Source organism: Solea solea, chromosome 4 (assembly GCF_958295425.1).
Source record: "Solea solea chromosome 4, fSolSol10.1, whole genome shotgun sequence".
In the NCBI taxonomy this organism is placed as follows: Eukaryota; Metazoa; Chordata; class Actinopteri; order Pleuronectiformes; family Soleidae; genus Solea; species Solea solea.
The window spans coordinates 25377181-25389869 of record NC_081137.1 but is presented as its reverse complement, the minus strand read 5'-3'; the positions used below and the strand labels follow the sequence as shown (position 1 = coordinate 25389869).

The 12689-nt window shown below is 39.6% G+C and overlaps 2 protein-coding genes across 5 annotated transcripts in view; both read right to left on the bottom strand.

The window, feature by feature from the left end:
• Nucleotides 1-512: 512 nt before the first annotated feature.
• Nucleotides 513-3657, bottom strand: LOC131458278 (uncharacterized). Its single transcript, XM_058627223.1, has 5 exons — nt 3526-3657; nt 2911-3169; nt 2482-2515; nt 2056-2179; nt 513-1554 (listed from the first exon to the last, which is right to left on the bottom strand). Exons 1-5 carry the CDS (start codon nt 3566-3568, stop codon nt 1217-1219), a joined length of 798 nt encoding a protein of 265 aa, XP_058483206.1. The 5' UTR covers nt 3569-3657; the 3' UTR covers nt 513-1216.
• Nucleotides 3658-3786: 129 nt separating this feature from the next.
• ryr1a (ryanodine receptor 1a (skeletal)) overlaps nt 3787-12689 on the bottom strand; it is a 47258-nt gene continuing 38355 nt past the window's right edge. For all 4 annotated transcript variants that reach the window (XM_058627214.1, XM_058627215.1, XM_058627217.1 and 1 more), the window contains 19 exons: nt 12384-12512; nt 12205-12309; nt 9084-9165; nt 7667-8988; nt 7466-7548; nt 7056-7194; nt 6893-6979; nt 6540-6812; nt 6275-6405; nt 6149-6191; nt 5948-6081; nt 5811-5871; nt 5458-5604; nt 5250-5384; nt 5028-5184; nt 4617-4681; nt 4425-4525; nt 4268-4319; nt 3787-4186 (listed from right to left, as the gene is read on the bottom strand). In XM_058627214.1, the coding sequence (XP_058483197.1) occupies nt 4091-4186; nt 4268-4319; nt 4425-4525; nt 4617-4681; nt 5028-5184; nt 5250-5384; nt 5458-5604; nt 5811-5871; nt 5948-6081; nt 6149-6191; nt 6275-6405; nt 6540-6812; nt 6893-6979; nt 7056-7194; nt 7466-7548; nt 7667-8988; nt 9084-9165; nt 12205-12309; nt 12384-12512 (3342 nt within the window). In that variant the 3' untranslated portion in view covers nt 3787-4090. The remainder of the gene's footprint in view (nt 4187-4267; nt 4320-4424; nt 4526-4616; nt 4682-5027; nt 5185-5249; nt 5385-5457; nt 5605-5810; nt 5872-5947; nt 6082-6148; nt 6192-6274; nt 6406-6539; nt 6813-6892; nt 6980-7055; nt 7195-7465; nt 7549-7666; nt 8989-9083; nt 9166-12204; nt 12310-12383; nt 12513-12689) is intronic.

Sequence of the window (12689 nt, the reverse complement as noted above, 5' to 3'; positions counted from 1 at the left end):
GATGATGCAGAGGCAGGCGACCTCCTGTGGGAAACACCCGCACACTGTGTTAGCGTCAGTGGTTAGTTTGCACTTATCTGCACGGTCCTGAAAAACCAGTGTCAAGAGTTGGGAAAAGTTCTCCCTTTATACTAAATCATCAACACACAATTATGAATATTATCTGGAAATAAAATATATTAGAAACAACAACACTGTATTGAAGATTCTAAAATGTGTACATTGATGAATCATGGTTGCACAAACGAATTATAACATATGTTTAGATAACACTACCAGACTTATTATGTTTGTGTAATGGTTATTAACAAAACTGAGGTCTAAACCTTTCTCTTTATCTTATCTTTATCAAACAAATATGTTCCATGAGAGTCGTTTACAGGGGGAAGTTTGTTCCTGTTGCACCTTTTCAAACATGAAATCAATTAGAGAGAGACATGTGGAGTTAAGTATTTTCTTTTAAATTAAGATTAATTTGGCATCATAAAGATATTTTTATTGTAAACTTCATATAAACACAAATGATTTTATTTTGAAATTCTGTGAAATATCATCAAACAAATGACACAGCCATTTTATCAGCTCTTATTATCTTACATCAGATCTGTTAGGATGTCGCTGACATTTACACCACTGTGCATCATATCCCAATCAATGTGCACTTGAGTCAGAATGTTAAAAACAGCTTTGTAACACAATTTGCGTTAACACTGGCAGATTGTGTGAGATCTCTCTGGTAAACTTAGTTCTTCAGTTATTTATTATTTATTTACTTTGTCTTCATATCAAACTCACAGCAGAGAACACAGTCGTTTGTTAGGAAGTGATTTTTGTGTCATGTATAAGGAAAAGAAAGGGACACAACATATTTATTAATGAAAGTGAAAGTCTGGATATCTGACAGAAACGTTTGGGAGGAGCCCAAACATGTGAGAGTTTAACGGTTCATTAAATATTAATAACACATGATTCATTTCATCATGTTGTGATTGACTGCATCAGATTTAAACACATGCACAAAATCAATTCTAACAGTAGAGGTGCCAGACCAGGCGTGTTCTGCACCACATGGAGGAAAAACATGGAATATTTCCCACAGAACAAAAGAGTCAAGAGTGTCAAATATGTGTCAGGTGGACAGAAACAAAAGCCCAAGCAATGAATAATCAAACCATTGGTGAAATATCATGGACATTTCTCAGTGTCCTCGTCCTTTTTAAAAAGTAAATCCACCACAATCAAAAGCATCAAATTCAGAGTTTGCCACATCAAAGTCAAAGGTGTTATAATGAGGTGAGTCGAGGCCAGGGCTGCCAGAGTGGTACGTTCCGGCCCCTCCCACTTCAGAGAAATCTACATTGACTGACAGGTCATGGGCCTTGGCTTCCAGGTGAGAGGATGCACCTGTGCCCAGGTAACCCAGAGCAGAGGACGCAGCAGCTCCTCCCATCAGCACATAAACCGCCTTCACTGCCTCAGCGTTGCTGATGTTTCCATGACGCAGACACGAGTGTGAACCTCCTTTGGCAAACTTTCCCTGGGGAGAATTCTTGCCTGTTACATTGAGTGGTTGGACAAAAACAAACAAAGAACCAGAACCTGTTTTACATCTACAAACAAAGCTGGTGGAACACAATGCAGTTTACAAAGCCTAGAATTCACTGATCTAATAACTGGCATCAAAAAATGTGCTTGATAAAGTCGCGTGTACAATAGACTTGGACTTGATCATCACTCAAATATACTCAGTACACACACATGGCTCAGAAGTAGTACACACACACACACATATATATTTATATATATATTATATATATTTATATATATATTATATATATTTATATATCTATATAGATGTATAAATATATATAGATATATACATATAAATATATATATGTATATATATATATATATACATATATATATACACAGAAAAGAACACTTGAATATGTATAAAAAATAAACGAGATATACAGGTTACCACAGTAGGGTTAAGATTACAGTGTGCTGGCCTGTGGTCGTGCACCAGAGGCAAACTAAACTGACTAAACTGACCTTTCTGGTTGGGTGACTCTGCGTCACTCACAGGTGGAGCAGCCTCAGGAACCAGGTCAAAGAGAGTGATGTGTGGTGGTCCAACCTGATGTCTTTGACAAGGACTCAGAGACAATGAGAGACTCTGTAGAGAATAAAAACAGTCCAAAAACATGCGGGGATAGGTAAATTGAACACTCTAAATTGACCATAGGAGTGAGTGTGAGAGTGAATGGTTGTGTGTGGCCCTGCGATGGACTGGCGAACTGTCCAGGGTGTACCCCGCCTATCGCCCGATGTAGCTGAGATTGGCACAGCACCCCCCGCGACCCTCTGGCGGAGGATAAAGCGGTGGATGATGACTGACTGACAGCGACAGTGGCTCTGTGAGACGGTTTCACTGCATTTACAGCTTTAAACTCATTCCACAAAACCAACACATCTTACCTTCTTGACTTTTTTCAGCACATTGAGCCACTGACTGAAAAGTAAGAAAAGTTATTCAGTTATTATTTATTTCATATTATTCATTCACACGTCAGTCCATACACAAGCTTTTCAGTGATATTCTGTATTAATGCTAATGTGTGGACAGAGAAGGAAAAGTGTGATATTACATTTTTCATCTTAGAAAGTAAAGTAAAATGTTTTTAATCGACTCCGTTCAACTGAATTATTTTTGCATTCAGCAAGGTCGCCCTCCGGTGGCTAACTACCACTGTCCTACTTCACTTTTCAAACAAGGAAGCTAAATTCATTTGTTTACAAATACACATCCTGTGGTAATTACCCAGAAACCCTTACTGTGTTACACACTGGAGCTTTAATCCCAGACCTTCACTGATGTACTGGAACAAAGCAAAGTCACGTTCAGACCTGCATTCTGCAGCACTCTCAGCCAGCAGCAGCACGTATTTATTGTGACGGAGGATCAGAGCAAAGCAGCGATCCCTGCATCCATCAGAGGGTAACCTGGGCAGGTCCAGTATCTCCTTGCCTTCCACAATGGCCTCACAGCTTCTGTGCAGGAGAACCAGCTGGTCGGGAGGAGACGAAGCATCGCGGCTTACAAGGAGACTTCCCTCAGCTGTGAGTAGAAGAAACCTCCTTTTCCACCGTTTGAAAATAAAGCCACCTGGAAAAGATAAGAACAACTTCAGTCATCGTCCTGGTCATACAGGCTGGATTACAGCATTCTGTCATCCCCTCAGATTAGAAGCAGTCAGATGGTTGGAGGATCAAGGGGCTGTAGATGTGAAGCTGGACCAGGATGATGTTGATCAGTGTGTGCATGATTTAGCTTCAGCCTTTTATTAAAGCTCAAAAACACAAGAACACATGAAAAGCTACAGAATAAAAGCAGGGGGTGATGAACTGTTAATAGTAGCTTTAAATAAATCTGGACAAACATCGCCCTGATGCACAATCCAAAATAAACGGCACATCAAACAGAGAAACCAACAACCTCTCACTGAGAAGAGAAAAACTCACCGTACATCCTGAGCGTCCCACCGCGGATCCCCGACACGTTCATGGTCACAGACGACGAGATCACAGAAACGTTTCAGGACAGGAGGGAAAATCACGAGTGTTAATGCTCAGCATTAATCCTCGTGCAGGGACACAGCTTTTCACCAGCTGACTACATGATGATGTCATGAGCTCTACAGAGCAAATAAACACTTCTGATGCTCACTGAAAGCTACTTCACTGCACCTTCATCTATACACAGACATACAAGTCATCCTTAAGTCATTATTACAATGACGTTTATTCTTCAAACATAATCACAAACAAAAATAAATAAAATATGAAGAAAATTCAACACTCGATGAGAAATAAATACTGAAAATGAAACAAAGCAAATAATGAATTTGTAAATAAAGACAAGACTGAAGCTACTTTATGTCTTAAAGCATCTTGTAAAATGATTGATAGTTTTCCACAGGACATCTGCTCTCGTTCTCTTTGGAAGTTACCAAAACTTCTGGTAATGTTTGTGATTCTAATTGTTTACATTGTTTTTGTCAGGAATGAACACTGAAACAAACTCTGACTAAGAAAGTTGATCTTCATATTGTTTTCTGAAGCAGTCGCCAGCAGGAAAAAAGTCCCAGCAACGTTCCTGGTACATTTTCCAAACATACGACTCCTAAAACAGAGCAAGGAGGAACAGTGAGGACACGAGGACACAAGACCACAGGCTGAAATCAGTGAAATAATCCTCACTCACCTGGCCAGTGTGCTCCGTCTCATCTTTGTTGATTAGGTACATCAAGAAAAACCTGAAAAGGACTTGCATGTTATTATTTTTGCATTTGTGCACACACACACACACACACACACACATACACACAGGAGACATCACATGACTCAGAGACATGACTCACATGTAATTGGCCAGATTGTGCTCATCAAAAGTGTGCGTCTCAAAGCCGTGTGGTGTTGTATCAAAGTAGTCACTTCCGATGCCGCAGATGAAGCATTTTGTCTGCGTGAAAAGCAAAGGTGAGAGATGAAGGCGTGTTGTGAACGTGATGTTAGTCAGGGTTTGTCAGGTGAGGGTTCCACAGCTCTCGTACCTCCATGTCCTCTTTGACCTGCTCTTGTTGGTCTCTGAGTTCTCCAAAGGCATCAATGATCAGACCTTCAGGATTCACACGGTGACATTATGGAAATAAAGTTCTTTGAGTCTTTGTTAGTGCAGTGGAAGAGGAAAGTGCTTTGTTTGGCTACAGATTTTTTATTTAAGTGTAAATACAGCAAAAGTTCAGTTTAACCACAAAAAAATGACATAAATGCGTTTTTATGGAGAAAAGTTTTTTTAGCAATAATAAAAAGAACAAACGCAGGAGTGTGATTCATCTTCTATTAACTTAACTCACTATTATTATTATTATTGATTTGTATTTATTTTCAATGTATATGACTGTATATGTTAAAAAAAACATCTGTTTGTCTTTGTATCCAATGACCTGATACTTTGTCTTTACCTTGAATAATAGCCAGCAGAATGACGATGACAAAGAAGAAGAAGGTGATGTCAAAGACTACTCTATAAAGCTCATATTCATCTCCAGCAGGATCCTCGATCTCATCTCCAATTCCTCCACCAGCACGGACTCCCACGTACATGTGGAACAGGTAACACTGCGAAGTAAACCTCATTCAGAAAGTGCTGCACAGTGTGTTGTTGTGAATTTAAAGGGACCTACTGTCATCATGTCGTCACATTTCATATCGGGTTCATCCTCGTCTTCACTCTTGTTGTAAAACTTGCGGAAGAAATTGAAGGCGACGACAGTGTAGAGGTAAACGACCACGGCCAACAATCCCACCGTCATCATGAGCTGTGAGACACAGGCGAGTGAGTGCAGGGAAACAACGTGATGAAGGAATTCAGTCACTTTCATCAACACTTGCCTGTTTGCCGTTGTGTGTGACTGAGGACAGGATGGTGCGCAGAGTCTTCACACCCATGGCGATGTCCAGCAGGTGACAGGCGAAGAAGAAGTTGTTGTAATGTCCGAGCAGAGACATGATCAGATACCAGCAGAGGTAAAGAAACGTCTACAACAAGAAAACATGTTTATGTCATCGTTATATTCTAATAAAGAAACATTTTTAGTTAAGATTGATTTATTTTTCAATTGATCTACCAAACCAAAAATGAGATTATGTGTTACAGATGTTTTTTAAAAACATAGAAGGTTTGAGAAACACTGTGATAGAATATATATTATTATCATTATTTTGTTATTATTATTATTACTTACACCATCTGTGAACACTACACCAAATTTCCAGATCTGGTACTTGATGTCAATGGAGGTCACCCTAAAATGATACATTGTTAGTTGGTATAGTTGTTGAAGTTTTGGAGAGCAAATGTTCAGTGAACCGTTGTACGTACCACGCAAACACAGAGTTGTCTGGTTCTTCCTGTTTCTTCTCATGTTGTTGACTCACATCCAGGGAAGCTAAATCAACACCGAGCAGTTCAGCGATTCTCTCTCTGCCATAAATATCTCCATACTTATCCAGAACCTGGACACAAGCATAATAATATTACACCGGGGTTATTTTAAAAGCCTTTAAATCAAACGCAACTCACCTTTCGTTTGACAAATTTATCCCAATAGTTGTTTGGGAAAGAGCTGCGAGAAAAAGAGAGAAACTGTGTGAATGAAATGAAGACAGAGAAGCTTTTTAGTTGAGAGCGACTCTTTGTTCCACGTACGGTGTGTTAAGAACCAGTCGATCCCACTGGCCTTTGATGTCGTCGTCCTCAGGCTGCTCGCTGATGTACAGGCCGTCAAACTCCAGCTTTCTCGCAAGCTCTTTCTCCCGTTTAAAGATCACAAGTGGAATCTGAGAAAATAATCACAAGCGATGAAGATTTGCTATAATGTTGAACAGCGTTTACTTTTATGTAAAATGCTTCCACATTGACACTCAGAAACATGTCAAGGCCATTTTTCTGGTTTCCCGCTCCACTTTTATACCTTGAGACAGTTGTAGCCGATGATGCAGATGAAGGAGATGACAGTGTGCAGGATGGCAATAAAGGCCAACGTGGGTTGCATGTAGCCTGTGCTCTCCTCTAAATAGAAATAAACTGGCACGTCTTCATCATCCTCATCTCCACCTTCATCCATTCCAGATCCCTCAAATTCTTCTCCTGAACCTTCAAACAACCCAGAGCCTTCAAACAGCCCACTTCCCTCCGACAATCCGGATCCTTCCAGTTCCTCAGCATCAGGTGGAGTCTCAGACACCTGAAGAGAAAATAACAAAGTACAGTAGAACGTCTGACAGCTCACATAAAGAAATACAAATGTATAACGTCATGATTCACCTTGTAGAACAGCAGAATGAAGTTCAGGGCAAACGCAAGGAAGAGAGCCAAAAACCTCAGGTTGTAGAAATTTCTGGAGAGGTAGTTCTGTGAAGCACAAATGAATATGAATGCAGAGTGACAGTGACATGATTCTCTGAAAACATTTAGGAAGGTGTGTCACCATAAATTTATTTCTTTGTGTTTCCAGCTCGGTCCAGATCTGAAAACCTCCTTTTTTCAGCTTCTTCTCTTTTTTTGTTGCAGATTTCTTTGGCTCCACTTTCTCTTTGCTCTGTGATTCTTTCTCTGCACTTTCAACACTGAAAACCAAACCAAACCAGGATATTTTTGTTAGCCCTTTGTTCTTCCAAAGCTGACACTACCACACATCTTTGAATTAAGATTTTTCTATGTCGGTCTTCTCCACATCCACCACATCTTCATACATATATATATATATATATATATATATATATATATATATATATATATATATATATATATATATATGTCTGTGTGTGTGTGTGTACATCACACCATCCCTAACTGTCCAGAAAAATTAGTTATCTATGAAATCAGCTCATTTCTTACTCCGCCTTTTCTGGTTCTGGAGGAGGCTCCTCTACAGGAACAGGTTCAGGAGGTTTCTGGCTAGAAGCGGTTTCTTCTGGTGGCTGAAGAAAACAAAAACACACAAAACTAAAATATAAGCTTTTCTTTTCTCTTTGGATTATTTTAGGGATATGTCAATAGCTACAAATATGTACATTTAAATGGCTCAAACTAACTCACCGTTTTCCTCTTTGTTATGGGGGTTCCTTCTGGAGTTGGAGGTTCAACAGGTGCCTCTACACCCATGTCTCCAAGTCCACCTGGAGCATCGATGCCAAATATCCTCCCACCCTCTTTTTCCTGGGTGTCCTCCTCCTCCTCCTCTCCACTCCCAGTCTCTCCAGTGTCAGTTACTCCTCCAGTGTCCTGCTCTTCTCCGGTCCTTGGCTCCCCTGGTCCATCTCCATGCACATCATCCTGCGTGGGGTCTGGCATGCTTGCTAAAATCTCAGTCACTGTGATATTTTTCGCTCCCTCCACTAAACCACCACCAAACAAAGTTTGCCAGATGATCATAAAGAAGCCCTTGCATATGTTGTAAATGAAGTGTAGTATGCTCATGAGGATGGTCCAGAAGAAAGTGGACAGAGCCACTATTATCTCCTTTAAGGTCATCTTTCTCACTCTGCGATATTGTCTGCGAAGGTTACGGAAGGTGAAAATGCTGAAGAAGCTCAGCAGACTGTTTATGAAATCTGCAAAAGCAGAGCTTGATTCAGGCTGTCCTTCCTCCCCATTAATATCCTCATCACCTCCTCCATTGGCTCCCCCTCCTTGCACTGCCTCACCTCCACCTTCATCTCCTTCATCATCTTCCTCTCCCTTTTCCTCTTCTTCCTGCTCTGAAATCTGAGAAGCTATATTCATCTCAAAGATGGTGTCCTCACAGAAGTTGACAAACATCTCCATCTTCTCTGATTCACCTCCTTCATTAACAACATCAAAGATAAACTGGCGTTTGGACTCTCTGACCTGAGGCATCTCCCACTGTCTGCGGTTCACTTCACTGATTTCAAAGTAAATGCGCTCAATCTTTCTGCTGGCACCCATGATCTCAATACGGCCCAGGAACGGACGGAAGTAGTTGAGCACACTCTCTGCTTGTCCCAGGAAATTCTTGAGCCTGGTGTCATGGGGGACATGCTCAGACAGGTTGGTCAGCAACACTGCAATATTGAAGCCGATGTCTTTTGCAGGTTCCTGGAACCGACTGGCAAACTCCTCATAGTTGATCATGTCGTTCTCGTCTGCCTCTGAGCAGGACAGAAGAAACTGGATCTCAGATGGGGAGTACTGTTTCTGACTGTCCATAGACTTCTGGAAGTCCTTCTTGGAGATCAGTCCTCGAGGGTCAGTGACATAATCACGGAATGCGTCCGAAGCCACGATGTCTTTCAGTTTGAGGAACATGTCAAAGAACTTGAGGATCATCTCTACGTTGCTGGACGACTCTACCAACATGTCTACCATCTGGCGAGCAATAGTACCATTGACCACGTTTCCTGAATAATACAGAGTGACATTCAAACAGAGGTTTGAACAAGACGAGATAAGAAGAGATGGTTGAACAAGAAACAACAGATAAAATGCCTTTTACCCTCCAGCAACGAGAGCAACATAACAACCATATCTTTCTGCAGATCAAGAAGCTCCTTCAGCAAACCAATCTGGCTGGAGTCCTGTGATCATAAAAAGACACACAAATCTTACAGGAATAACAACATCACATAGATTTATAGAGATGCCATAGTCATTGGTGAAGTGAAGTGAAAACACAAGTGTGTCACAAGTTATCACACAACACATTATTCACAAAGTATCTCAAAGAAAAAAGAGGTTAATTAACAAACAGAGAATTTGTCAAAACTTTGAAATGATACAAGAAAACATGAATGTAAACAAATCTATAACGTACAAATTCACACAAATTCAGGTTTAATCCATGTTAGTTCTTTTTGTCTGAATACACACTGAATAAATATAATACAGTGAGTATTGGTTCTTTTGTGAACATACATCTTAGCATTTCAAATGTTCATATATTCTAAAATAAGCTGTACAAGACAAATAGATATATGTTTATGTGTGTTGTATTAGTGCGTATATGTTTTTGCCAAAGCAACAAAGACACAAAGCAAAGCACCACACATGGACAGCATACTCCTTCAGGTTAATTATTAATGAAAGAAAATGGCAACTGAGTCATAACCTTTGATGAATGTGTGTTACAACACCACATTATCTCATATTAAAGTGTATATTCCAGCAGTGGAGGTTAAAGGTCAGCCCTCCCTCACAGGCTGTTTTGACGTCACCTGCTCATCTGTTATGAATTAGAACATCATCATGTAATAATTAAATTAAATTAAGTTAAACTAGTGCAGTTTGTGAAAAGTTGAAATACAGTCTAAATGTCATTATAAGCCTGCTGTATACAAATGATTTTTTTCTCAGTATATTATGGGCTGGTTCTGACAGTTTGGTGGTACATTGACTCTGTTGCGAAACCAAGCTTTTAAATCCATAGCTTTTCTAAGCACTGCACATAAGGTTAGTGGTTCAGCGTCTCTTTATTCTATTATGCCTGTGGCTTTGAAACAGACTGATACTAAAAGCCTGAGCGGCCAGATTCACTTGCTCCTTTGCATCTTCTGCCCTCTGCTGGACAAATTGTGAGCAGTGTCACTTGATTTGAATGTAGCAGAGGAAATCGTATCAAAATCAATATTCATGAAGTTACCACATACATACATGTATGATTTATCTGTCAATGTATTCATTTAAGTATCTATATAAACAAAGAGAAATGTCATGTTGAAAAGCAGGTGGGTATAAAACAACCCGATAAGGGAAAGCAACTATAAAGAACAAACTAGTAAACACAATATCACAACAATAGATAAATAAAATGGATACATACTTTACCCTGCATTGACCATGTGGAAGACAGTTTAAATAATGAATAAATTATTCAGTTGTTACACAATTAAATTACATCATTCAACATTTTCAAAGACTAATGTATTGAAGTAAAACAGTACGGTATAGATTGACACAGTAAGGGCCTCGTTTTAACCACACAAACACAGGGACTGGCACGACGTGGAACACAGTCACAGCCAGTTCATGTGTTTGGGGATTTCACTGGTGCACCATGTCATTTTGCATATGATTAAAACAGAACAGCCCAAAATTGGTAAGAGTAACAGGTCAAAAAGGGCAGCGCATGGGAAAGTAATTTTGTGTTAAGTGCATCACTGGTTAGTGTTTGCTGAGCTGGGGGCTTATAGACGTGTGTGTGTGTGGCTCGGCTTTTAATCTATACACGTATGATTAAAAGGTTATACATGCAAACACTTAACTAATAATAAAAGTCTGTCATCCAGAGAGGATGACTGCACTGTATAGTGGAAAAATCATGTGATTTCTTTCAAAGTATTTCCACCGTATATTTGTAGCATTAAAGCTCCAGTGTGTAACCTTTATTGTTGCTGTTTATCTTATTAGAAATGATGTAACACTCTTCGTATGCTGCATAGACCTGACTGAGGGAGCGTTTGTGTGTATACATCAGCAGCGCACAGAAGCATTTATTCTGTCAACACCTGCTCGTTCTTTGTGTTTTCCTGTTTGCAACCTTGCTTTACTTAATTCTCATTGTATAAAGTGAATTAAATGATGACATTTGTTAATTATTTAAAGGTTACACACTTCAGTTTTAAAGCTGTGATTCCACAGTCAGCCAAGTTCCTTTGTTCAACAGTTTTATGACCTTGAATTACATTTAATCTTTGAATAATATGAATAGAAGTGTTTTTTCCTTCTTCTTCACAGGTGTCACTGATAACATTAATGATGGCTCCATTCAGTTCCAGTGACTCACTGAGGCCTGACAGTGACACAGTGAGCTGCCATGCACAATACCACAACCCTGAAACTGAAGCAGCTACACAGGATTCCATCATTATCAACTTTATCTTTTACACCTGTGACACATGAGAAGTTGTTCTGTGAACAAGGCGGCCATTCAGGGAGAATGTGAACAAGCAGAATCACTTTGAGGACAGGTACAGGTGGAAATACTCTGCTTATCGAAATCCAAAGTAACTATACATATGTATAATAAAGCATACTATATGCAGTGTTGTGTATCCTGGCTACTATCAGGACTGTGAAAGCTTACTGAGATCATGTATGTGTCCACTGAAATGAACAAAATGACACTGAAAATATTTGTCTTGACTGGTACAACTTAATGACCATGTTTTTAAACAAAACTGTATATGATAATGAAGTTATAACTTGCTGATGTTTGGCTTTACAAACTTGAGCTGACATAATGCATAATAAGCTCTATGTTGACCCTAACCTATGACACACCAGTATATTTATCTTAACTCATTGTTATTTTATATACTGTACGGTACTGTATATTTAACTAAGAGTTTACTGTTGACTTTTCTATCCTTTATTGTACCTCTAGTAAGCTGCTGGAAATCTCATTTCCCTGAGGGAGTCATCCCAACAGATCAATAAACTTGAGTCTAAGTCTAAGTCGACTTCAATTTGAAATTGTCTCACAGATTGATTCTTCATATTTGAGGTCAGGGAGCTGAGTCCACGTCACGTTACACAGATTGAGTTCTTATTATTTCACATGTTTCCAGCTAATAACTGTTTTAGTGAGAAGAAATATCAATGAATTGGTTTGTGTGTACCTGTGCCAGCTTCATCATCATGTGGGCAAAGACATGAAGGAATCCGACGATAGCATCCCACAGCCTGCTGTGTGCCAGAGACTGCTGGTTACCAGTACACGGGCCCTAAAGCCAGGAACTGTGTGTTACAAGTACAGACAGAGCAACACAACACAAGCATTTCATGGTTCAAATGTTACCTGAATGTATTCAGTTAGACTGTTGAAAATCTGTTTTGCAACTGTCATAGCTTTGGAGAAATTCTTTTTGCCCGGATCATCGATGACATCCTTTCCAGAGTAATACCAGTAGAAATCACTGATGGACTCCTTGATTTGGAAAATGAGAGACAAGCTTATTGATGTACTACAACACTGCTTATTTTATAAAACAAAGCTGCAGCTGTGTCTGAAATGCCTCATGTTACAAAGCCTAAAAAGACCCTCTCAAAACATCTCCACTGGAGCAGAAGCCAAACGTGGCTCTGCTTTGCCTTTTAAATGTTA

Coding starts and splice junctions, on each gene's coding strand:
- LOC131458278 (XM_058627223.1), bottom strand. CDS start 3,568: ATGAACGTGTCGGGGATCCGCGGTGGGACGCTCAGGATGTACG. Junction 2,180..2,481: donor TGCTGAAAAAAGTCAAGAAG/GTAAGATGTGTT, acceptor TATTCTCTACAG/AGTCTCTCATTGTCTCTGAG. Junction 1,555..2,055: donor AGAGTCACCCAACCAGAAAG/GTCAGTTTAGTC, acceptor TCAATGTAACAG/GCAAGAATTCTCCCCAGGGA.